The sequence below is a fragment of the Talpa occidentalis genome, unplaced genomic scaffold (assembly GCF_014898055.3).
Source record: "Talpa occidentalis isolate TD23 unplaced genomic scaffold, MPIMG_talOcc4v2.1 talOcc4.12, whole genome shotgun sequence".
NCBI lineage: Eukaryota > Metazoa > Chordata > Mammalia > Eulipotyphla > Talpidae > Talpa > Talpa occidentalis.
The window spans coordinates 23,582,234-23,608,102 of NW_023601212.1; the positions used below are offsets into that span (position 1 = coordinate 23,582,234).

At 41.6% G+C, this 25,869-nt stretch overlaps 1 protein-coding gene across 1 annotated transcript; it reads left to right on the forward strand.

Moving 5' to 3' along the window:
• The first annotated feature begins 16,512 nt into the window (after window positions 1–16,512).
• Window positions 16,513–23,149, forward strand: PANX3 (pannexin 3). The gene is made up of 4 exons (XM_037505520.1): window positions 16,513–16,693; window positions 17,920–18,062; window positions 20,525–20,739; window positions 22,368–23,149. Exons 1-4 carry the CDS (start codon window positions 16,513–16,515, stop codon window positions 23,005–23,007), a joined length of 1,179 nt encoding a protein of 392 aa, XP_037361417.1. The 3' UTR covers window positions 23,008–23,149.
• The last annotated feature ends 2,720 nt before the right edge of the window (window positions 23,150–25,869 follow it).

Genomic DNA, 25,869 nt, shown 5'->3' on the forward strand with positions numbered 1-25,869 from the left:
TAGAGCTTGGCAATCTCAATGTAACTGAGGAAACTGACACCGGCATTCACGGAGACCAAGAAGCCAGACTCATGCAGCAGAGGAAGCTATGCAAAGAACTCCATAAATAGAGGAGGTCTGCTTGAAATTCCTTGAGGTCTTAGCCCATCATAGTAGAGATCTACTTGAAATTTTCTTCAATACCAAATCCAAGTACAGTTAAATTCCATTAGGAGAGATTTTAAAAAAAAGAAAGAAAAGAGAAACCTTCTTTGACAAAGCTACCTACCAAAAGAAAATAACTCAACAGAAATATCCCCAAAATCACAGAGATGATGGAATCAGCAGGTAAGAACTGTAGAATTAGCTATCATAAGTATACTCAATAGGTTCAATAATGTAAAGGAAAAAATGAACATGATATTAAAATAAATGGAAGATAATCAAAAAATGAAACACTTAGATACTCAAAAATGTACATATATACATATATATATATGAACAGGAAAAAAAAATCACTTGATCATATTAACATCTGGTTAGACACTACAGAAGAAAATAATAATACACTTAAAGGTGTAGCAATAAACTACCCAAACTGAAACAGAAAAAAAAGACTAACATAAAAACGAACAGACCTTCAGCAACCTATGGAAAAATATCAAGCAGCCTAACACAGTGTGATTTGAATCCCCGCAGAGAGAAAAGAAAAATGGCTTTTAAAAAAATTAGAAATGTTTCTAAATTTGATGAATATACCCACATTCAAGAACGTCAATGAATCTACAAGCAGAATAAACATAACACCCACAAAGGTACATCATAATCAAATCGATGAATATCTCTCACAAGGAAAATATTTAAAAGTCAGCCAGAGGGGACAAAGAATAACTACAGACTTCTCATCAGGAAGTATGCAAGCAAGAAGCTAACGGAACAACATCTTTAAAGTACACAAAGAAAAAATATTAATCTAGAATTCTAATATCAATGGAAATAGCTTTCAAAATTGATGGTAAAAATAAAAGTTTATTTATATAAACAAAAGTTTAGAGAATCTGTAATCAACTGACTACATGATAAGAAATGTTAAAGGAAGTTCTGCAGACAGAAAAAGATACCAGCTTGTAGATGTATGGGTAAATAGAAAAGATAATTTCTCAATTTTTAATACCTTAAAAATAAAGCCAGGCAAGAACTATGACTTAGAATATGAGGTTAAAAAGTGAAAAATGCTAAAAATTGCATGAGTTTATCTTTTTTGATTGCTGAGTAATATTCCATTGTGTATATATACTACATCTTCTTGATCCAGTCATCTATTTTTGGGCATTTGAGTTGTTTCCATAGCTTAGCTATTGTAAATAGTGCTGCTATAAGCATCGGGGTGCAGGATGGAGCTGGAAGGGGTCATGCTCAGCGAAATAAGCCAGAAGGAATAAGAAAAATACCAGATGGTCTCACTCATAGCAGGAATTTAGAAAACCTAAATAAGGGAGCAGGAAAAAGACTAATTATAATAAAGAAAAAATCAAAATCAACAAGCAACTATAAATCAGAGATAGACTACAGGGGGGAGGAGGGAGTAGGATCAAAACAAGGGGGGTGGGAATTGTATGGGGAAATACAACCAAAATGAAAATGCAAACATTGTGCAAAAATGAAAAAGAATGTAAAAATTACATAAAATAAAAAGTAAAATTTTAAAAAAGTGAAAAATGCCACCAGTAAAAGGAAAGGGAAAAAATATATATGATAAAATAGAAAGGAACAGCAGAAGACACCAGGGCATGAGAGAATGCATGATGGTCTCCAGCATTCCATTGGGATTCCAGACCCTAGAAGACTTAACAAGTCGTACCAAAAAACAGAGAAATGGATTGACTTTATGGTTCATATGAGGATGCGCATTCTAGCTAAGTGCTTTGTTGCCCCATTCAAGCTTGTGCACGAAATAATTAACAATATTCCTGAGTTTGAAGCAGTGAGAATGTGAAAAGAGAAGCAAGGGGAGAGGGAGGAGGTGAGAGGGAGGGAAGAAGAACAAAGCAAACGGCATGTTGAGGAGCTTCCATCACTGGCTGGACTTCTGCTCTATGCATTTCTGCTGGAGATCCCTTATGCCAGCCCCATGGGAGATAGATTCTTTTCTCTCTCTTGGTTTACCTTCTTTCTTAAAAAAAAAAAACATTGAAACCCATGTATAATTTAATAACTCCATTCAAATGATCATAAAGAAAAAAATAAAGACCAAAAGTTAAAACAAGGAAGATGGTAGGAAAGGCAGAGGCCTTAGGGGGCAACTTTAAGTAGGCTGATGAGGTGAGAGCTCATGGTGAAGGTGACAGTCATACAAACTTTTTAAAAGACATGACCAGAGTTGTGCTCAGGAATATCAAGACACCGTGATGTCCTATTGGATAAACAGGACTCAATGAAACATTCCTCCCAGACAATATGTTTGTATCTTGCATCAGTAACCAAACTCAGACCCAATGCACTGGCTCTAAGGGAGCCACTATCCAATTTTGGATAGTGAGAGTTTAGAAGAGCAAAAGACCTTTTTGAGCATTTTAAGAAATCACAAGTGAGATAATGATTTGTACACCCACTTCTGTTCTGCAAACACCAGCTCTGGCTGCTCTAAATTCCGTTCATTGTGTAATTGACTTCAAGAAGGGATCTGATAAACTCACTCCCTCAAGGACTAATAAAGCTGCAGGTGATTACTCGTGCTCCACGTTTTTATTTGGGATGCTTTTATTTTAATGAGGGCAAAGTTTTCAACCAAAGCAATAAATCTTAATTTGGGGAAATTCAAATGAGTGGGCTAGATATAATTTTGGTCAGAGTTAAGGGTCAGCGTCCCCTTGGAGATATGAAATCATAGAAACCAAAACCCATCTTCCTCAAGGCCTCTTTCTATTTATGTACACAATTATCATGGATTACTTATCCTTCTCCGTGACCCATATTCAAGGAAGCCTCAGCAGTGATGGTGCCTTTGCTACATCCTTCAGTATCATTAATAAATCCCAATCCCTGTCCTCAATCCCACTGCACAAAATTTAAAATAGAGAAAAACAATTCATTATCACAAACTTCAAATAGGCCCCATTAGGCAGGCCCTCCTTGGGACTTGAGAATAAATAAGACCTTAGAGGTTTATTAAAAGTTGACTTTTCTCTGAAAACCTTTGAGGGTTCTTGTCTCGGTGATGCAACATCAGGGAAAGTTGCTCTGAGCTGATGTTATTTCATGTTGTTACTGTCACCATGGAGGCTTCATCTCAAATGCATTTCAAAGCTACAGAGCACTCCCTTTTTAAATTTATTTAATGTTTACATTTTCTTAAGAAAAAATTCACAAAACATAAAAATCACCATTTTGAGCATGTAAAGTATATATACTGTAGCATGTAGTACACCACAAAGCTATGCAGCCATCAGCACTAATCCTCAAAAAGAAACCCCATACCCATTAAGCAGTCACTCCTTATTCCCTCTTAGCCCTAGCACCATGCCAACAACCATTAATCTACTTTCTGTCTCTAGTGATTTGCCTATTGTGCTCATTTCATATAAATGGAATCATCCAGCAGATAGCCTTTTGTGTCTGGCTTCTTCTACTTAGTAGAATGTTTTCAAAGTTCATTTTCATGGTGCAGCACATATCAGTATATCATTCCTTTTTATGACTGAATAATATTCCGCTCTATGTACATACTATATTTTATTTTTCCATGCATCAGTTAGTAGACATTTTTGTTGTTCCCACTTTGGGGCTATTATAAATATACTGCTTGAGGGTCAGCTAGAGGTGTGAGTTCAGGCTTCTCAGGTCTCCTCTGAGCCTGTGTGCAGCCCGGAGCATGTGAGTGGCCTTCATGGTTCCCAGGAAAATGTGGTGCCTAGCAAAGCCTTTATTTCCCAAAGCATCTCATCTCCTCATCTTTCTTTCCAAGCTTTTTGGTAAATCTTTTGTTTGCCACAAATGTTATTCTTTGCTCCAAGAGGGAATGACTAATATATTTGCTTTGAAACACATTCCACCAATGGCCTCCTCTCTGTGTAGATGTCCCAGCAATGGGGGAGTTTCAGTTTAGGAGAAATAGAGGTCTGCCCTCTAAGCTGGTCTTTTGCAGGCCTCCCAACAAATCAGAACAGAACACCACCATTCCTAGAGAGTAAGGTCTGCTGTGTACTCTCAAGAACTTGGTACTTAGCACCAGGAAAGCAGGCTGCTATCTTCAAGTTGGAGTAAGAGATGCACCCAGGCCAAGCTGAGATGCCATGCTTGCTTACTGACATTCAGCTCTTTTCCTTCATTGTGTTGCCCTGGATGCGACAAGCTCTTGATTAGTGTCCAAAGTTCTCAGAAAGTTGATTTTGAAAATATTTTTTGGCAGTTTATTTATTACTTTGGGGTTGGAAGGATTTGGGGAGTTCTACTCTGCCATTTTGGCTGCATTCACCCTGGAATCATCGTGTTTCACTCTGCTCTATCCTAGTTGAATGACAAATTGTATGGTCCCGCTAAGTAGTGAGAGAATAAATTTTGGAATCAGTCCGAGCTCAGTACAAATCCTGGCTCTGCTACTTTCCAGCTGAATGACAGTGGTAAATCTGTGTAACCTCTCTTTCTAAACCTCAAATCCCTTGTCTTAAAATAGGCATAATAAACACAACTCTAAAAGTGTAGTTATGAATAAATGGTGCCACTTCTGGGACCATAATTTAAGATACAAAACTTATGATGCAACATGGATTTCCCTATCTTTTCATGGCTATCTGAAACATAAAGGAACGTGGTATTGTGGGGGGAGGTGGGGGAGGGTAGAAAACTAATGAAATGCAAGTTACAATGCAACATAAGAAGTTATAAACAGCATGTATAATATGATCTCATTTCATTTTAAAAAGACATATTTGTCCATACATCAACATCTAGAGGACAGACATAAAACACTTAAGACTGGTAATCACTGGACAGAGAAATATGGTGTTTTCAGTTGCTCATTTCTTACCTACTTATATTTTTTCATTTTCTTCATATACATATATGTGGCTTTTGAAATTTTAGAAGATGCTTATGAAACCCAGTAATAAGCTCCATCCCTCTTTATCCCCAGAAATTCAATAAATCAATTTTGCTTTAAAAATAAAGCAAGCCCTACACAGAAGTTAATCAGAGCAAAACAGCATGCTGAAGTAGAAGCTGGGATGGACCAGCTGCCAGAACACCTGAGTTCCAGGCCCAGTCCCCCCTTATCAGCTATGTGACCTTGGATACCTTGTGTAACTTCCTCCCCACACCCTGCTGGTAATAAAACATTGAGAATAAAGCACACGCATCCACAATGCCTGAGTCACAGCTGATTTAAAAGGTTATAGACTAGAATATTGGTCCTCAAGAGTTCATGTACCTCAAAATTGCCTAGAAAAGTCAAGGCTCAAATGGCTGGGCCCACCTCCAGTGTTTTGATAGGTGAGGTAAGGGGCCAAGAATCCACGTTACAAGTTCCCAGGCTGTGCTAAACCTGCTGATCTGGAGATTACCATAACCACTGCAGATGTTATGGAGATTGCCATAACCACTGCACTGGGGGCCAGAGGGGGTAGCAAGGCTCTTCAGGGTCAAGTTCCGAGTCACCACCTTAGATCTGTGACCTTGGGCAAATCTCTTAATCTAGCTGCACTTTACTTTCTTCACCAATAAAAAATATACATGTCTGCTAATAAATACCATCTGCCCCCAAGATTATTATGAGGATTAAATGATTGAAACTTGTGAAAGGAATGCATAAATTCTACCAAATTATGCAAATAACATTAATTATATAAGTTAGGCAACTAAAGTAGCTAAAATTTATATTATTTTTATTTTAGGAAAACCATCTCAGACATAGAGATGTCTGTCAGCTTACATTCCCCCAACAGTAAAGCACCATGCTTCTAGAAAGTGTGTCTGAAGTTTTAGTCCTCTGCTATTCTGGTGATTCTAGTGCCTTGGTCAGATACCAGTCTGTGAACATGTAAACAACAACAGCAAACAACACGAGTTAAATTTATTGAACATTGACTATTTATTGGGCACTGTGTAACATAAATCTCAGAATCCTCTTTAGTAGCTACTTCATAATCCCCAGATTATAGCTAAGAAAGCCTAGGCTTCAAATGGTCAAATAATTTGCTCAGGGTCACAGAGGGAAGATCAAAAGCAGGGTCTCTAACTAATATGCTGCAATGCCATTTGTTGATTCAGCCAATACAGACATTATTCATTGATTCAGGGCCAAGAAGAATATCTAATTCATAATTGTTATTCAATCATTATCTGCCAAAGAAATTACTTTCAATGAGATTAGATTAGAAACTATTTCACTTACATTCCCTGAACCCCAATTCATCTCTCCTTTCCACCTAGTACAGGGACCTCTCAACTTTTTTTTTGTTTGTTTTTTAAAGATTTATTTATATAAGAACGGGGTACAGGCCAGATGCACGGGAGGGTGAGAGGATTCACCAGAGACAGAGCAGGGAACAGAACAGGCAGACTGACTGAAAGACACTGCTGAGAGGAGCAGCGGGTGAGACAGGAGAGGTCTGCTGCGCCATGTGGGATTCTCGCCGGCGGGCCGGGATCGAACCAGTGCTACAGAGGCTGCGGACAGCCTCATAGTGAGGCGCTCAACCACCTGCGCTGCCAGGGAGGCCAGGACCTCTCAATTTTCACTTCTTAATACTTAGTGTTCGCTGTGCTATTAGTTATGTTTCCTTACTTGCTCTGTTTCATTTTTCCCAGGTGAACACTGGCCCCACATGTTTCTATGTACCTCTTGTTCATATCTCCATATATTCTGTTTTCAGGGGTAGAATGTGACATGAGAAGAAGTCAAGGACAAACAAGTTTCTGAGGACCCCAGCATAAAGGGCAGACAGAGGAGGAAAATCTGGTTTCCCACTGAAAGGATTTTTCTTTTGATCTGTAAGAGTGTTAGATTCTATTTTTAGTTCCACCTACTTCTAATCCTGACCTAACCTCAATTTTCCTGAAGTCCTCTGAGCACGAAGGGGCAAGAGATGTCATGTGTTTTTCCTTAATTTCCTTACTCTACTTGAAACAACAGACATCCAAGCCTAAATATCCCCACTTATTGAGCTACAAAATTCTCAATGTATACACTCCAGTTTTCCCTTAGTGGAACAATGTCTCTATTTAGAGCCATAAATGCTGGCTTTCCTGCATCTGTAGGGATAAACCCCACTACCAAATTATCGGATTCAATTTCATATGCAAAGCAAACCTACAATAGTTGTTGGCATAAATACACAAAGTGCTATATCCTACTTCTTTTCATATATTATTCTCAATACATATACCCACAGACATAATTCTTCATAAATACACAACTGATAATGTGCATGTTTTTTGTGGGTACAATCTTTGTTATTCTTTTCCTTCTTTTTTGGCTATATTGTACCCATAGGGCAGACATGGTACATCCAGGGATCTAAACAGAGTTTCTTCAGGGTCTCCTGACCTTTACATCTGTGTACATTAAAATGCAACTAGTGAAGTTGCTCTAATACCAACCTGTACCGCCTGTCAGATGCAGATTGTCCTTCTCCCAGGAATGGTTTGATAATGCTCTCACTCAACTGCTCCCCTCTGATTTAGCTAGTAACTAACATCCCCAAGCTGAGAGAAGAGCAGATGTGTTGGGTCGTAGAGCTCCAAGTCCAGCAGGAAACTTAGGTCAGTTTCCAGATGCCTAATGGCAAATCACACTTCTATAGCAACTGAGCATTTAAAAAATATTTCCATGTGCATTTATTCCATTTTGTGCTCACAACACACCTTCGGAGTTGATATTTTTACTTCCTTCCCATTTTGTAGATAAGGACATGACTTTTTCAGTAAGTATATCTAATAAGTAGTATAATTATAACCACACGACACTCCCTGGTTTTGGGATAATGCCAGTTTATATGATCATATTCTGGTGAATATTTGAGACTGCCTAGATGAAAAAGGAGATTACTTTCCTGAAGCAAAATATACACCCAAACTGAAGAAATGACACTCAAAAATGTTATTCTCTAGATCTATGTAAAAAGCTGTAGGTAATAAAACTCCAGGCCTTGCACCTTTCTACAATGCACACTGATCTCTGACACACTCCCAGGTGGTCTGACTTCTGACAATGTTAGCAATAAGTGGTGAGGTGAATAAAATCCAGGGAACAGTTCCCAGGTAGGTAGATGAGCATAGCTAGCGTCACCATAGGCCTCCCACTGGGAAGAGAATTGCTGCAGAAATCACTCAATAGTCACCAATTTCATTCTCAGGGAATCAACAAGACAGCTGGGGCCTAGTTCCCCCTGTTCTAGGAAAACTGAATCATCAAAGCTTTTCCTGGTGTTATGAGGGCAGAGTGACAATTGGTAATCTAAGGGACTTCAAACACATGCCCAGTCCTTCCCCACAGGACATCTACTGAGTATGGGGATTATGTGAATTAAAGCTTCTAAAATGCAAGGTGAAATGTCCACCACTCTGTGCTATCAGGGAACAAAGACTAGAAGGCAGGGAGAGGGAAGGTGCTGCATTAAACTGATACAAATTTACTGAGCAGCCTCTACAAATACTTGCCAGAATGTGAAACTACAGGCAGCCTGCAGAGCCCAACTGAAGACACGATAGAACCTCTCCTCTATTTGCAGAGCTTAAGACACAAAGACCCAACCACTATGGAAAGCTGTGTGGAGATTCCTCAGCCTGCTAAAGATGGAGCTTCCATATGATCCAGCAATTCCACTTCTAGATATTTGCCCAAAGGACACAGAAACATTAATTCCAAAGGGCACCTGCACCCCTATGTTTATAGCAGCACTATTTACAATAGCTAAGCTATGGAAACAACCCAAATGCCCAAAAATAGATGACTGGATCAAGAAGATGTGGTACATATACACAATGGAATATTACTCAGCAATCAAAAAAAAAGATAAACTCATGCAATTGGCAGCAACATGGATGGAGCTGGAAGGGATCATGCTCAATGAAATAAGCCAGAAAGAAAAAGAAAAATACCAGATGGTCTCATTCATAGCAGGAATTTAGAAAACCTAAATAAGGGACCAGGAAAAAGACTAATTATAATAAAGCAAAAATCAAAATCAACAAGCAACTATAAACCAGAGACACACTATAGAGGGAGGGGGGAGGGAGTAGGATCAAAACAAGGGGTGTTGGGAATTGTATGGGGACTATAACCAAGATGAAAATGCATACATTTTGTAAAAATGAAAAATGATGTAAAAAATATATAAAATTTAAAAAATAATTTAAAAAAAAGACCCAGCTGACAATCAAAACCCTGCAAACATCAAGCTCTAGAAATAAGAGAAAGTAATGTAGACTGAATCTTCCTGAAACTTCAGCACAGACCTACCTAACTCAGCCCAGACCCTGATAAGATTCATTGGTCAGCTCCTCACCCTAAAAGCCTAAATAAAAGATAGCACCATGTAGCATATCTGTGTTTCTTTGTTTTCTTTGATCCACAACATTTGCCATTCAATGCAAAATTACAAATAGGTAAGGCCACACACAGAAAGTAGACAGCAGAGGTAGCTCCATATTTTACCCTGGAATTAGCAATAAGGAATTTCAAATTCTAGTTAAAGTGATCAAGAAAATAAAAACTGGGTGAATTACAGTAGAGAAATTTTCACCAGAAAACTAGGATCCCTTGATAATAAAATGGAATTTTCTGGAGTGATAATAATGTTCTGATCTTGATAAAGTGTGGATTACAAACAAGTGTGTGCATCTGTCAAATTCTGTGGATGCACACTTAAGCTTTGTGCATGCCATTGTATGGAAATTTTATCTTAAAACAAATACTGAATTATAGTTAGTGATGGGCATGCCGAAATATTTATCGAGAAGTATACAGATATTTGCAGTTTACTTGGAAATGCATCCCCAAAAATAACATGGATTGACAGTGGATAGGGCATGGGTACATAAATAGAAATGCAACAAAGAAGAGCCTCCCTGGTGGCGCAGGGGTTAAAATCTCAGCACTATCAAACTATCGCCAGCTACTGTAGCATGATCAAACCCCGGCCTGCCAGGGACCTAACCCACATGACGAAGTAGAACTCTCCTGTCGACCCCCAGCATTGTACTTCAGTAGATCTGCCTGTTCAGCTCCCCACTCTGTCTCTGGTGAATCCTCTCACCCCCCGCACTTCTGGCCTACACCCCAGTTCTTGTATGCATAAATAAATAAAAATAAATCTTTTTAAAAAAGGGAAGTGTAACAAAGTAAGATCAGTAAAATACTAGTGATAGAATTAACTATTACAGATGTTCATTGTAAAATACACTCAACTTTGTTGCATATTTAAACTTTCATAGTAAGATATTAACATAAAAGGACATTGTGAATAATTGTAGGCAAACAAACTTGACAGTATGGATGAAAAATGGATAATTTCCTCAAAAATTTAACTCATTTGATTTACTGATTCAAAATATTCCACAAAATCTTTAACACTCCCTTCAAAATGTGAAGTCTAATTTCCCTCCCCTTGAATATGATCTGGATTTTATTGACTTCCTCCAACTGAATAAGGAAAAATATAGAAGCAGCAGTTGCAGCTTCAGAGATTAGGTCATGAGCAGCAGTATGGCTTCCTGCTCTCACTCTTCTCAGGTCACCTCGGGTCTGGGAACACCAGCTGCCAAGTTGTCCCATGGAAAGATCCACATGGTGAGGAGCTGAGGTCTCCTGCCAACACCCAACAAGGAACTGAGATTTCCTGCCAATAATCACAGAGTGATCTTGGAAATGGATCCTCCAGTCCCAGGCATGCTGGTGTATGTCTACAGCCTTCACCAGCATCTTAAATAAAACCTCACGAGAGACCCTTACCCAGAACAACACAGCTCAACTCCTTCTAAATGTCTGACCTGCAGAATCTTTGACACAATAAGTTTGTTGTTTTAAGCCCTAAGTTTAATATTTATACAGCAGTAAAAAAAAAAAAAAAAAGCCTTAAAAGCTAACAAAAAATCAACTAGAAGACCTGAAGTCAAATATTTTATTAAGGAAATTGTATCATTAACAAAAATCTCCCTGTAGGGTAAATGAAGTTGGTGAGACTTTCACACCACTGGCCTCTGTGGCTACCACTTGAAGCCTTGATCCTGTTAACTTAGAGGGCATATGGGTGTGGGGCATGGGGGTGTGGGGCACGCGTGCCTGCCTATAGACACCCGAGCATGGGTGTGTGCGCAAGTGTGCACACAAGAAACCAGCAATGACTCCGAGAGAAAGAGACCATGAGAACGTCAGAGAAAGCCCAGAAAAAAGAGTATACAGAGATTCACAGGGGGCTCAAGATGCTGACTCTCTGATGGCTTGTTTCCCCCACTTACCATTAAAACCTGTGAAAAGGATGCCTAAGGCCCCAAAATTCTCTTTCAAATCACTAGAACCTATGGTGCATCTACCCGGCCTGGGACGGTTGCAAAACACTTCCCTACAAAGGAAACTCCAAGCCTAGCTGGCTTCACCTGTGAATTCTTCCAAATATTTAGTGAAGGAGAGACACCAATCTTGCACAAATTATTCCAAAAATAGGTAAGTGCAAAGGAAATACTTCCTAACATTTTTAGTGAGGCCGGCAAAACGTGCCAAAGTCCTCACAAGGATTTTGCAAAACACTGGACAAATGCAAAATCCTTAATAAAGTCTAAGAAAACTGAAAACACTAAAAAAATAAAAAAGATAATATGTCAGAACCAAAAAATTGCATTCCAGAGATGCAGGAATAGCATAACTTTCAAAAACCAGTCAACACATTTTACTACAATAACAAATATAAAGAGAATAATATCATATCAACATCTCAAAATATGCAGTAATAAGTTGCATTTCCATATATTAACATCAAACAGAAAATCATATTTTTCAAAAGATACTGTGAATAATAGTATCAAGAAATATCAAATACCTTGGAATAAATGTTAACAAAAATTGTGTAAGACAGTCACTGATCAGTAAAAATCATTACAAACAGAAATTACAGAAAATCTAAATAGAGGGATACACTCTGTTCATGAATTTGAAAACTCAATAATGTAAAGACAATTTTCCCCAAATTAAACTACAGATTTTAACAATCCCAGAGAAAAAAAAAATCTGGTAGGTTTGAAATGGATAAGCTTATTATAGAATTCAAAAAATTACTGAAGGTCAACAATAACCAGAACAATATTGAAGAAAAATATAAAGCTGAGAGATCTACACTAAAGGTAAAAAGCAGTTGTAGTTAAAATCGCATAGTATTGGTACAGAAAGAGACAAATCATCACCTAACTAATAACAGCAACTGCATTACAATAAGAAATGGGTAATATTTTCCCCAGTTTGATCCCCGGCCACCGGCAAGGGTCCCACAAAAAAAAAAAAAAAAGAAATGGGTAATATTTTAAATAAATTGCACCAAGTTTATTGGATATCCAATACTATCTCTTGAGCCCTATATCATATGTTAAAAAACAGTTCTAGATGGGCTGCAAATCTCTGTGAAGAAAGTGAAACAAAACTATTTTAGAGAAGAGTTAGGAAAAAAAATTTTTTTTTTAAGATTTATTTATTTATTTATACAAGCACTGGGTACAGTCAGAAGCGCGGGAGGGCGAGAGAATTCACCAGAGCCAGAGTGGGGAGCAGAGCAGGCAGACTTAAGTACACTGCTGAGGGGAGAAGCGGGCGGCAGGAGAGGTCTGTGCGCCATGTGGGACCCTCCTCTGGTGGCCGGGGAGCAGCCGGGGCTCGAACCGGCGCTGCAGAATCTGCGGGCAGCTACGTAACCCAGCGCTCAACCGCTGCGCCACCTGGGAGGCCCATAGTTAGGAAAATTTTTTCAGAACGTTGGCAAAAACAAAAGTATCTCAAGTAGAATTATACAGCCCTATCCATAAAAGAAAAAACTGATACTACATTAAAACTAAGAATTTCTGGTCATTAAAAGACACTATGGTGAGGTCAGGAGAAACTTTATTACTCATGCATGAGGTCCCAGACCTGGGTAGCCCTGAAAGGTCTGAGCACCCGTTTAAAGACCAAGGTGAACCAGTCGAGTGATAGAAGATATAAATATATATCTGGTAATGGTCTCATAGCCAGAACTCCTACAAATCAATGAAAAAAAGATAAGATAACCAAACAGAAAACAGATGAAAGACTTGAACATACACTTCACAAAAGAAAAAAGCCAATAGGACAAAGAAGCCAACTTCATTCATCAGAAAATGCAGGCTAAAACCCCATGACAAGAAAATATATTATTGAGCAAATGAATATAATAGAGATTCCAGTCGAACTTCCAGCCCAGGTGCAATGAACATTCCAATGCAGGCATAATCAACAAGTTTGTTTATTTACAGGTCCTTCCCCTTCAAGATGCTTGGCCAGGGTCTCAGCACTCTCTACAAGGTCAGGCAGCCGGCCAAGCTGGTCTCTCTCTCCAAGGCCATCCCCGAATGCCTGCCTCTTCTCCCCCTTACCTTACCCCCTTGTCTGGGGCCTTTGCCACAAGTGGTTGTGCCTGCTGAAAAATGATATTGTTCGTGTAACAGATATGGACATAGTTGTGTATAAAAGGAACCCTTGGTCTTTAAACGGGTGTTCAGACCTTATGGGGCTACCCAGGTTTGGGACCTCATGCATGAGTAATAAAGCTTCTCCTGACCGAACCATTCCTGAAGTACCGCTTGTTCTTCCTCTGCCTGGGTAAAAGACTAGAATTTATTTCTGCAACCCCCAAAACAAAGCTTCTACACACCTTTCAAGATCACTATTTTTTTTAAAGATTTATTATTTATGCATACAGGAGCTGCGTTGCAAGCCAGAGGTGTGGGGGCTGAGAGGATTCACCAAGAAAGGGTGGGGACTCAGTTGCGCAAGGGATTAAGACGCAACCGTGAAGCAGTCTGCAGCCTCTGCAGCAGGAGTTCCATCCCTGGCCAGCCAGGGAGCAACCTGCTATTTTTTTTTTTAACTGCAAAAGCACAATGGTAAGCATGCGGAGCAACTAGAACACTCATCAACTATTGATGAAATGTAAACTGATATGGCCATTTAGGAAACTAATAAAGATGAACATATGCAAAACATTATGGTCCAGTAATTCACTGGCATATACCTAACAGAAATGCATATTAGAATATTCACAGGCGCATTATTGCAATAGTCAGAAACTAGAAATCCAAACATCCATCAACTGGTGAGTGGATAAATAAATTGCTGTATTTCTGCATAATAAAAAACAATGGAAATTGGATACACACAACAACATGGATGAATCTCAAAAATAAGTTGAGCAGAGAATCTAGCCACAAAATGTATGTATATATAAATATATACATGAATGATTCCATTTCTATAAAGTACAAACACAGACAATATAATGGTTGATTCTTCTACATATAATGCAGAGCTAAATAAGGCCATACAAAAGAGTATTTTGTATGATTCTTTTTCTATACAGTACAAAGAAGGTAAAACCATGCTATTAGAAGTTAGGATGATGATTATCCTTTGGGAAATGATAGTTATTAGTAGCACAAAGGCAGCTTCTGGGGTGTTAGTAAGGTTCTGTTTATCTTGATCAGATGAACTGTATGCTTACATGCACATTAATGTATGTAGATTATACTTCAGTAAAAATGTGAACTTATTTTAAAAGGGAAAAGAAAATACATGCCTACAAACCAATAATAAATATTTGACAAAAACACACATAATGAAAAGAAACAGAAATGGGGTGTCGAGAAGGAGGCTAATGGGTGACAGAAGCAAAGTATCCTTCCCCTGCTCCCAAGCAGAAGTGCTCCACTGGGCTCACACACAGCTTGTTCTGAACCACTTCCAGCCTGGGGGCAGGGCGGGAGGTCCTCCCAGCCCAGACTCCTGTAGGTTAAAAAACAGTTCCTGTAGAAACCCCCATCCCAAATACAGATTTCCCACCCATCTAAAGGTCGTGTTCCTATAAAACCCTTCCTCGGCCAAAATGACGTAAAGCAAAGAAGCTATTACCATTAATTTCATGGAAAAATTAGGGGGCATTCCCAGACCCGAAATAACCTACCAAATCATCCCAAATAACACACAAAACCTGAAATCACACTAACAAACAGTTAAAGCCAGAATAAAATGATACCTACACGGCCGTTAAAAAGTCCTTGCAGGGTAGGAGCTCGGCGGGCTGCTGGCTACTCAGGTGCACTGCTCAGGTGCACGCTGCCTCCAGAATGACTGCCGCAAAGCAGCCCTGAACACTAGCTTTGCTTTTCCCCTTTGTCGTAAAAGTGAAAATCCTCGTCATCTTTCTTCAGGTGCACCAAAACGGGCAGTCATGTAGGTCTACCACAAAAGCAAAGTGGCTTCATAATGGGGTTGTTCAAAAAGCAGAAGATACCTGTATCTTAAAAATCAAACTTAAAATATGTCTATCTGCCAACCTTCACACACAGGGGCACACACACACACACACACACACACACACACACACACACACCTTTGTCATGGTCAGGAATGCCTGGTTCAAGTTTAGAATCCTGACTCCCCAGGTGCCTTCTTCCCAACCCAGGTTAAGTCCCACATTTCAAGAGATCCCACAGTTGTACATGTGGGCACCCCAGGACTTTGGAGGTCCACATGAGAGATGAAGATACAGAGCCAAAAGTGACTCGCCAGCAACAAAGAGTCCTCCTAGGTCTAAAGGGGAAAGAAGACTTTTCTCTCCAGATTTCCAAGGAGGTGTTCTTTCCACTACTCAACGCTGCCACAGGTCTCTCAGCTTTCTAGAAACCCGATGGAGCAGGGGGAAAAAAAATTAAGGTAACTTATATGGAAATTGTAAATACATGATTGAAGAGTTTTGGGAAAAGACCAGAAGCAGGGAAGGAAATTTGACACCAAATACGGAGCAGTTTCTGGGAAAGAGCCTGGACCCAAAGCAAAAATCATCATTGGGACAAAGAACACTGTAGGAATAGCAATCTGAGCTGAGTCTTGGGGGTTCCATTCCCACCCCAAGCCACAAAATGAGGGCCTTCAACACATATAAGCAATCTCCACCCAAATTCCACACCAATTACATGGGGATGCCTTACTCTACAACCCTCCTTCTCTCTACCACCCCACCAAAAATAACTATTAATGAGAAGGTATCATAAATCCACAGGAACAATCCAGAAAGAGCAGCCTGGCACCAGCCCCAGCAGACACCCGACCCTCCTCCAGCGAGGACAAGCTAGGCTGGGCCTCCCTCTAATTACCAGGTGCTGGCTGCAGACCTGGTCAGTTATTTAGAGAACCAGTGCCTGCTCCTAGCACAGATATCTGCGAGGCTGGGGCTGCAGGCACTGTCTGATCCTGACACTGCCATCTCCTGCTTCAACTGGGACCCCTCCCGCTAACTCTGCTCCCCAAAGCTCAGCAGCACCATGTCTCTCGCACACACGGCTGCAGAGTACATGCTCTCAGATGCCCTGCTGCCGGACCGCAGGGGCTCCCGCCTCAAAGGACTACGCCTGGAACTGCCCCTGGACCAGATGGTCAAGTTCATAGCGGTGGGCTTCCCCTTGTTGCTGATGTCCCTGGCCTTTGCCCAGGAATTCTCCTCCGGTGAGTGGCTTCTAAGATCCAGCCTATGAGACAGATTCCACTTTGTCTCACTCTTTGCAGGGGCTCTGACAGCTCCCACATTGTATAGATTTCATAACTTAGGTCTAGGTGTTATGAGTCTGGGACACCAGCAAAACAGAGGCACCAAAAACATAAAAATTGAAATTCATTTTCAAAATTTTACAAAAGAAAAACTTTAATGTTCATATATTGTATGTCATTTTTAACTTTAATGTTCATATATTGTATGTCATTGCAATAATTAAAGTTGTATTTTGATTTTCATGTGCATGAAAGAGATTGGGGCTCTGTAAACTTTTTCAGCATCTAGGATCTCTGAAGTTCATGCTTCAGACAAGTCTTTTCTCCAAGTCTCTTCCCACTCCCTAACTCCAGGATTTCAGACTTGAGAACAGGTTAAGTGCCTGACAAAGCCTGGCCATCATTGATACTGAGTAAATCCATTCCTTCCTCTCCCCAAACCCCAGCCACACACTCAAACATTAACAAACACCCATTTCTCATGTTCTAGGGGGCTACATTATCTCAGCAAATCTGTTCCCCTATTAAAAAGGAATGTGGATTTCCTGAGAATTGAGATTTCTGGCTTTCTTTTCTGCCTGTGTGATTAGCTTCAAACATGTCCCAGGGAGGTGTGTCAGCTGCCTCTTCATTCACCCACACAATGGGGAAGACATACTGGATCTCTTTTCTGCTTCTTTCTTGAACATGATGGGAAATCAAAAAAGCCAGAAACTGTCCTTCCAAGCCCACTTTCCTTCCAGCACCACCTGCCTACCCTTTCTCCCTATTTGGCCTCAGCAGTCCAGGCATAAATGGTCTAAATTTTAGATGAAAAGCTGCCAGCTCTCTCAGGTAGGCAACTGCAAGCTCCATGCCAACAGCAAGAGGCCAGGGAGCCCCACTGCCCAGGCCTGGGGGTCCAGGGGAGCTCTGAGAGAAAAGAATCAAGTGGCATATGTCAAAGGTGAATCAGACACGGGCAGGCCTGGGTCAAATAGTGGAGGTCCTGCCCCCACCCCGTCCTACAGTGGCAGGGCAGCGCTGAACCCAGAAAACTGGGACATGAGAAGAAAGCAACCGCCCAGTACAGAAACTAGTAGAACTGCCATGGCAACTGCTAGAAAACTCACAGCCGACAGTACCATAGATATTCATTTCTCCAGCCCAACTCAGGGCTGCCTAAAGGTGTACTCCTGTTTCAGGGTCTCCCATCAGCTGCTTCTCTCCCAGTAACTTCAGCGTCCGGCAGGCAGCCTATGTGGACAGTTCCTGCTGGGAGTCACTGGTTCACCACGAGCAGGATGAGACTGGCCAGCACACGATGAAATCCCTCTGGCCTCACAAGGTAAGGCGGGCTGGGACTCAGGCTGGCCTCAGCTGAGTGGAGTGGGAGGGAACTGCATTTCTCTCCTATCTCTTCACGGTGCCCCTCCCACAACCCCTTACCCCCACTCCACCCTCCCACCCTTGCATTCTGCAAACAGCTGGTGATCATTGGTTACCCACTTTTATCTGACTAGAAACTGAAGACCTATGTATGGGTAAGGCTGGTTGACTGGCAGTCTTCTGTTCAAGGTGACCCCCCTTGGGCCATTTCATCCAGAAAACCTCAAATATCAGTAGCAGCATCTTTCTCTTGGGCTGGTCAGTTTTCCCAAGAAGAATCATTTGATCCTGAATTTGTGTGGCAGGCACAGGGTGGAGTGGCTACCAAGCTTGGTTGCCAGCCCTTTGGGAACCCACCTTTGGATCTCAGCATTTAGTATTCACTCAACTTATCCCCATTTGTAGTTTGGTCCCCCTGCTCTCACCTGCCCCAAGTAAAGAATCTCTTGGATTTAATGTTTCCAAAGAGTAAAGCACAAGTCTCCTGTCAAGGCAGTAGCTTATCAGGGAATAAAGTGCATTCAGTTACAGAAAGAATCAATAAGTCGGGTTTTTTTTTTCTTTCAATATTTCTGTTTTCAGCGTCACCTGCACCCCCATTTTCAGATGTAAATTGTGTGTCCAATTTCTGAGCCTTTCTGGTTCTAGAGTAGAAAACAACCTCTTGCCCTGCCTCAGTTCCCTGTATTCCACAGGCTGGACTCCTCTATCCTGTCCAGTTTCCCATATTTTATTGCTCTGGTTTCCTTTCCTATCTCCTTTGACCCTATAAGGTTATTTTTTTAATCATGTACATGGCACTCCAGTGGGGCTCCATAAGGGAGTAGAAATTATATATAATTCACAATGTCTAATCAGAAGTGACTGTCAACATTTTCTGCTTATGACAATTGACAAGGCCTCAAAATGCCATAAAATGTCACAGACCCTGACAAAATCAGAGACTTACTAGAAAGGGCTCTTGAGGACTCTGTTCAGAGATGTCACTGCAAATGTTTTAGCAAATTCTAGGTGGTGACAAGTTCAAGATTTTGTAGCGAACTGTCAAACTGTTTTGTTCAAACTGTTAAATTGCTCTGATCCCAGAATCACCTAGAATTTTTTGGTCTAGATTCTGGGGCCCAACTTCAAACCTCCTGAAGCAGAATCCCCATGGGTGAAGAGTTTATTTTCAAGAAATGTCATTTCTTGAACAGATGGGGAAAGGTTCTAATTTTTTCTTGTGGCCTAGTCTACTTGTCCTGACCTCTCTTGTTTAGGTTAGAAGCACATGTGCGCACACGCATACACATGCATGCCTGTAGGTGCCTTTCTCCTCTACTTGAATGAAACCAAATATGCATGCTCCCTCTTTTGCTCCAACTCTCCTCTAAAATAAAAAGCAGCCCTGACTCAGGAGAAACTTACGAGTAGTTGTTAAGGGAATAAGCTCCCAAATCCTTGTTCCAAATCCTGCTCACTTACCCACTAGTTGTATACCCCAGTACAGGTTACTGAACCTTTGCAGGCTTTGGTTTCTTTCCCTGTAAAATAGCAAGGCTAATTGAAACAAAGCATACTAAGCCCTAGTAAAAGGCTCCAACTCTTGTATGCATAAATAAATAAATTTTTTTTTTTTTTAAAAAAGGCATCTTTTAAAAGTCTTATGAATGTTTTTACTTCAGGCAAAAGAATGGACCCAATCCTGCAAGGTGTGGTAAATAGGATGAGGAGACATAGGAAAAGTGCCTCATTTCACATAACTAATAGTGTAAATGAGGACACAGGCTTATGCCTACTTCAGGGTCAGCTCAAATGCCTACAGACCAACAATACCCCACAAAGAATACTTAGATCTCGTAGTTTTGTTTGGCATTACCCAGAAGCAAGAGCTGAGAAAAGGCCACAGCACCTGAGAAGAGCCAGGGAAGTCAAATGGGATTTGACCTCCTTTCTGGAAGCTTTAAGTAAAAGTCAGCAATCCCAGGGCTCTCAGTTCCACATTGAATGCTAATAGACTGGCTGTCTGGTGACAAGAACCTGAAGCCATCAGGGAAAGAAAACTAAGACTGAGAGTAAAGATGCTGTCACCTGGGATGCCAGGCCTGCTGTTGGCATGAGCTCTGGTTAGCTGCCCAGGTGGCACAATGGGGAACGGGCAGTGCCTGCTTACTCTCGTGCTTACTCTCCTCCCTGGGGCCCCACACACTTATACAGTCCCCAGATTGAAAAGTGGAACTGGGGAACATGAGCTCCACCCTCCTTTCATCTCGTGGCACTCACTCAGCCAGGTCAGTAGAGAGCCTTTGGCCCTGAGGTCCTGGCCTCACAGTGCCTTCCCTTCTGAAGCAGCAACCAGGGGATGAAAACCCCCAAACAACACCTCCTGCACCAGGTCCCAATACCTCAGGCCTCCCTCCTGAGCTCACTTTTATCCTGCAGGCCCTCCCTTACTCCCTGTTGGCCCTGGCCGTGGCTATGTACCTGCCGGTTCTGCTGTGGCAGTACGCAGCTGTGCCCGCCCTCAGCTCGGATCTGCTGTTCATCATCAGCGAACTGGACAAATCCTACAATCGCTCCATCCGCCTAGTGCAGCACATGCTGAAGATCCGGCAGAAGAGCTCAGACCCCCATGTTTTCTGGGATGAGCTGGAGAAGTGAGTTGTCACTTCCTCTCTTTTCTGAAGAATTCAAAGGAGCATCCTGATGCTAACCTTGCAGTCATCTTTAAACCACCCTCTACACCATCCTTCCCAAGAGTGCAAAGTGTTTAACGCACATCCTCATTAACTTTCTGTCACTTCTGTTCAGGGAGAGGAGACAGGACCCTGACTCCAGTTTAAGATGAAGACACTGAGTCACAAAGGGATTCAGCTCTCTGAAATACCACCTTCATAGACCACTCCCTGCTCAGAAACCTCGGCTATCTCCCTCCACCCACACTGACAGAAAAATATGCAAAGTATTTCAAATTCTCTAAAGCCATCCTCACACTGTCACCAACTACTTTTTCAAACTTTCCACTCCACCTAGGTGGTCTCCTCCTTTTCTCCTAAACAAGTCACTCATTCTTTTAAACATTCGGCATCATTTACTGAGCACAAGGTGCTACCGAGTTCTGGGTACTTCGGGGGGCGGGGTAGGGCGGGTGGTGATGGTGGTGGTGGTGGTGGTGGTAGTGGTGTGTGTGTGTGTGTGTGTGTGTGTGTACGTGCTTTGGGGGAAGAAGTGGGGAGGAGACAAAGTCACACCTACCCAGGTGAGGTTTACATTCTGTTGAAAGAAAGCAGACAATGCCTATGCACATAAGCAAACTCTATGGTCGACAATATGAAGAAAATGCAAGTAAGAGGTCAAAAGCAGGAGGGGTGTGATGTGGTTTTAAATGGGGTGGCCAGAGAAGGCCTTCACCAAGAGGACGGTTGAGCTGGAATTTGTTCTGTTTCAAGTATATGCACATAATCTACCTCTGAAAAAAGGTCTTCTCCTAGCTGTCTGTCTGCCTAACCTTACCTACGTTTCAAAGGCCAACTCTAAGGCAATCTTCTCCAAAAGGGTTTCTGAACAACCCATCCCACAATGTTACTCACTCCTAACTTGTATGGCTACCACGGTTTGTGTCCATCCTGTTAGCAACATATCAAGGGCTATGTTTATCTCATATTTGCCACTCTTACCTGCCTCTTTCCACAAGCCTGCTCTTTTAGAGCAGGTACCAGAACATCACAGCTGTCCAGTACTTACAATCATATTTGTTTTTATACAGTTAATGAATGGCTTTAAAAATCACACAGAAGCACAAACATGTCAATTCTCAATGATGCACACCTGAAACTTACATGATGTTATCATGCAATGTTATTTCCATTAAATACATAAATAAATAATAGCAGGGAGAAATCATATAGTATATCCAGACCAAGAACTAGGATGTGGTTATTTAGACTCCCAGTCCAGTGCTCATTTAATAAGCCTATTGCTTCATAAGGATCATACTTCAGCTTAGAAGTTCTGCCCACCTTGCTGGGCAGAAATCCAATGTGCCCATTCATTATTCACTGATCATTCACTGGGTTTATTTCATTGCACTCGTAGCTTAGAGAATTAAGATAAACTCACATGCTTCTTTTTGGGGAGAGGGGAAGTTATGCTCAGAAAAAGTAAATTTCTAGATGAGCTCAGAATGCCATGTTGGATAAATCTCTGGTTACTTACCCACTTGGCTGTCTCAGGATATGGCCTTCAGTGGTCCCTGCTAATCTTGCCTCCTGTCTTCCCTGCCCAGGGCTCGGAAAGAACGATACTTTGAATTCCCCTTGCTAGAGCGGTACCTGGCATGTAAGCAGCGTTCACATTCACTAGTGGCCACCTATCTCCTGAGGAACTCCCTTTTGCTTGTCTTAACCTCAGCCACCTACCTGTACCTTGGCCACTTCCACCTGGATGTCTTCTTCCAAGAGGAATTCAGCTGTTCTGTCAAGACAGGACTGCTAAGTGATGAGAGCCACATTCCTGAGCTGATCACGTGCCGGTTGACCTCCCTGTCTGTTTTCCAGATTGTGAGTCTCACAAGTGTAGCAATATACACCCTGTTGGTTCCTGTGATAATATACAACCTCACACGGCTCTGTCGGTGGGACAAACGACTCCTATCCACTTATGAGATGCTCCCAGCTTTTGATCTTCTCAGCAGGAAGATGCTGGGGTGCCCCATCAATGATCTCAACGTGATCCTTCTCTTTCTCCGAGCCAACATATCTGAGCTCATCTCTTTTAGCTGGTTGAGTGTCTTATGTGTGTTGAAGGATACAACCTCTGAGAAGCACAACATCGACACAGTGGTCGATTTCATGACTTTATTGGCTGGCTTAGAACCCTCAAAACCTAAACATCTCACCCACCGAGTATGTGATGAAAACCCATAGCTAAGAAAATATGCATTAAGAATTTTTATGCAAAGCCCAGATCTCTCTCCTCCCTCACAAGTCTCACACTAATACATAAAAAAAGCCCAGTGGCTAAGGTGGGATTCAATTGAATCATACATCCTGTATCATGTTTTCCTAAAGGTGAGAAGATAGAATCAATGTATAGAAACAAATCTGCAAGTTGGAACCTCAGAGTCAAGGAACTGAAAAATTAGGTCTAGAGCACTCTGTGGGAATAGGAAAAAAATACTAAGTCTAGATACTCTACAAGGAAAGAAGGTTCTAAAGGCTATTTATGGAGGCAGGTTCTACTCACTATATTTACTCCCTGGCCTTTCTAGAATGCATAAACAGCTTATCCCAAGTAGGGCAATTTAGCATAAGAATAAAAAATGTGAAAACCTTTTTGTGTGGTCTGACATCCCAGAAATTTCCTTCATTTGCTTTGTGAAAGTCATTAATTTTGCTCAGGCGCTCTGCGGCCTGTGAATTTCCTGATGGCAAGAACTTGCCATCTGCTCTTGGGGGTTAGGACAGCATAGAACAAGGCCAAGATCATGCATCAATTATGGGTGGGGACTTGAGGTTCCCCACCTCAAGTCTAAAGCAGAGACTCACATCAAGGACTGGAATTTTATGGACTGTGGGCTCCTTCACAATTCTAAATGGGCTCAAGTGTGCTTTTAGTATCCCAGGGGATGTTACACTTCTGCTTATAGCAATCACTGAAGAGTGACCACTAAGAATAACCAGGATAGGCAGTGCAGTGCTGTTGAACCCCCTCTCTCTTCTTGGACTTTCACCCCATCTTAGCTTCTAACTCCCATTACTATGTCTACAGTTAATTCCCAAGCCTTGGATCTGACTCCAAAGGACACACTCAGCCCACAATACCATGCTGTCTCTCACTTGATATTTCTTTTTAGAGTTCCACATTACGTATTTCTTCAGAGAATTTTGGAGAGGCCAATTAAACCCTTCACATAGGTCAGTAGAAAAATGATGTTGCTCCTGACAAATTCAGACACATTTACCTAAAACAAACACATGGGCTGGCATGCGGTTTTATTTTCACTAGGTAAAAGCCTAACTCTTTGTTTGGTACCTATGACCAAGTCTGTCGACTCTTTCAGTCTCTCTTCTTGCCTCTTTCCTTATACTCTAGTCAGTCACCTAATCACAGTTCCTATGCTTCTCATAAAATTGGGCTTTGAATATGCTGCCCACTGCCCCAGATGCCCTGTTCTTCCCTGGGCCAAACACTTGCTCTCCTTCAGGGTCTACCCAGACATATGCCTTCAAGAAACCTCCCTATCTCCTTCCCCTTCCCTAACCAGGTGATATTTTTAGGGGGAAAAGGATGTCCTAAAGCTAATCCCATACAGGCTTTGTGGACTCCACCCCCACCCCAGGCCAAAGCCAAAGACACTGGGAACTCCAAATCCCATCACCACCAAAGGGAAGGTGGCTGGCACCTGAGGGTGGGGTTAAGCAGCCAGGTTGGTATAAAGCCAGACACGTGGGCTTTGGAGGGATCCCCCATTTTGACTCTCGCCAGCTCGCAGCGTCCGGCCAGCTCAGAGAATGCTTTTTGGGTTTCCAGGTCGGTGGATCAGGTAGGACGTATTAAAGACTTTATTTCCCTATTTTCTCCCTGAGTTGTACATTTTCCTTATTTCCTTTTCCCTTGTAAATAAACCTTTTATTAACCTTTTGTGTGCGCCTATAGTGGAGTATTCATTAAGTCCCTTGTAAGCGCGCAGGTGAGGACCCACAGCCAGGCAACCCGTTCAATATCGGGGCTGCCCTATAACAGCTGGTGCCCAACGTGGTTTCCAAGCTTCACCCGTGGTTGACCAGCCCAAAGTAATTTTTCTTGCATTGGTCACCATAAAGCGCACTAGGTCTCATCCATTATCTACCTCTGAGATAAAACTTACTAAACTGTATTAATGTTATAGGACAGCCCCGATATTGAACGGGTTCCTCGCTGTGGGTCCTCACCCGCGTGCTTAAAAGGGACTTATGAATACTCCACTACAGACACACACAAAAGGTTAATAAAAGGTTTATTTACAAGGGAAAAGGAAATAAGGAAAATGTACAACTCAGGGAGAAAATAGGGAAATAAAGTCTTGAATGCGTCCTACCCGATCCGCCAACCTGGAAACCCAAAGTCACTCTCAGAGCTGGCCGGATGCTGCGAGCTGGTGGAGAGCCAAAATGGGGGACCCCCCCCCCCAAAGCCCACGTGTCTGTCTTTATACTCACTTGGCTGCTTAACCCCACCCTCAGGTCCCAGCCACCTTCCCTTTGGTGGTGATGGGATTTGGAGCTCCCAGTGTCTTTGGCTTTGGCCTGGGGTGGGGGTGGAGTCCACAAAGCCTGTATGGAATTAGCTTTAGGACATCCTTTTCCCCCTAACATTAATACTGCCCATTTATTTGCAAGTCTTTCCCTATTAAATATATTTCCAAAAGGCTGTGTCATAACAGGCACTAAATAGATATTCTTCTGAATATATAGTGACTGAATGAGATGCTCAGTAATAACACGTTTGGCGCACACAGACCCGGCTTCTAAATAATCCTGTATGGAAAAAGTTTTGTGCACAAAGATGCACTTTGCAGCAACAGATGACCACAAAGTCAAGCAACATGGAAATAATTTTGTGAAAGTTATAACTAGAATATTAAGCAGCCATTTGAAAATGTTCATAAAAATGTTATAATAATGCTGTGAAATGACTATAATAACAGTGAGTGAACAAAAATGAAGCATTATTTTCAATATAATCTACATTATATAAAAATGTATGCAAATATTAAATACTAACATGTTGAAAGTGGGTCACTCCAG

Coding starts and splice junctions, on each gene's coding strand:
- PANX3 (XM_037505520.1), top strand. CDS start 16,513: ATGTCTCTCGCACACACGGCTGCAGAGTACATGCTCTCAGATGCCCTG. Junction 18,063..20,524: donor AATCCCTCTGGCCTCACAAG/GTAAGGCGGGCT, acceptor TTTATCCTGCAG/GCCCTCCCTTACTCCCTGTT. Junction 20,740..22,367: donor TTCTGGGATGAGCTGGAGAA/GTGAGTTGTCAC, acceptor TTCCCTGCCCAG/GGCTCGGAAAGAACGATACT.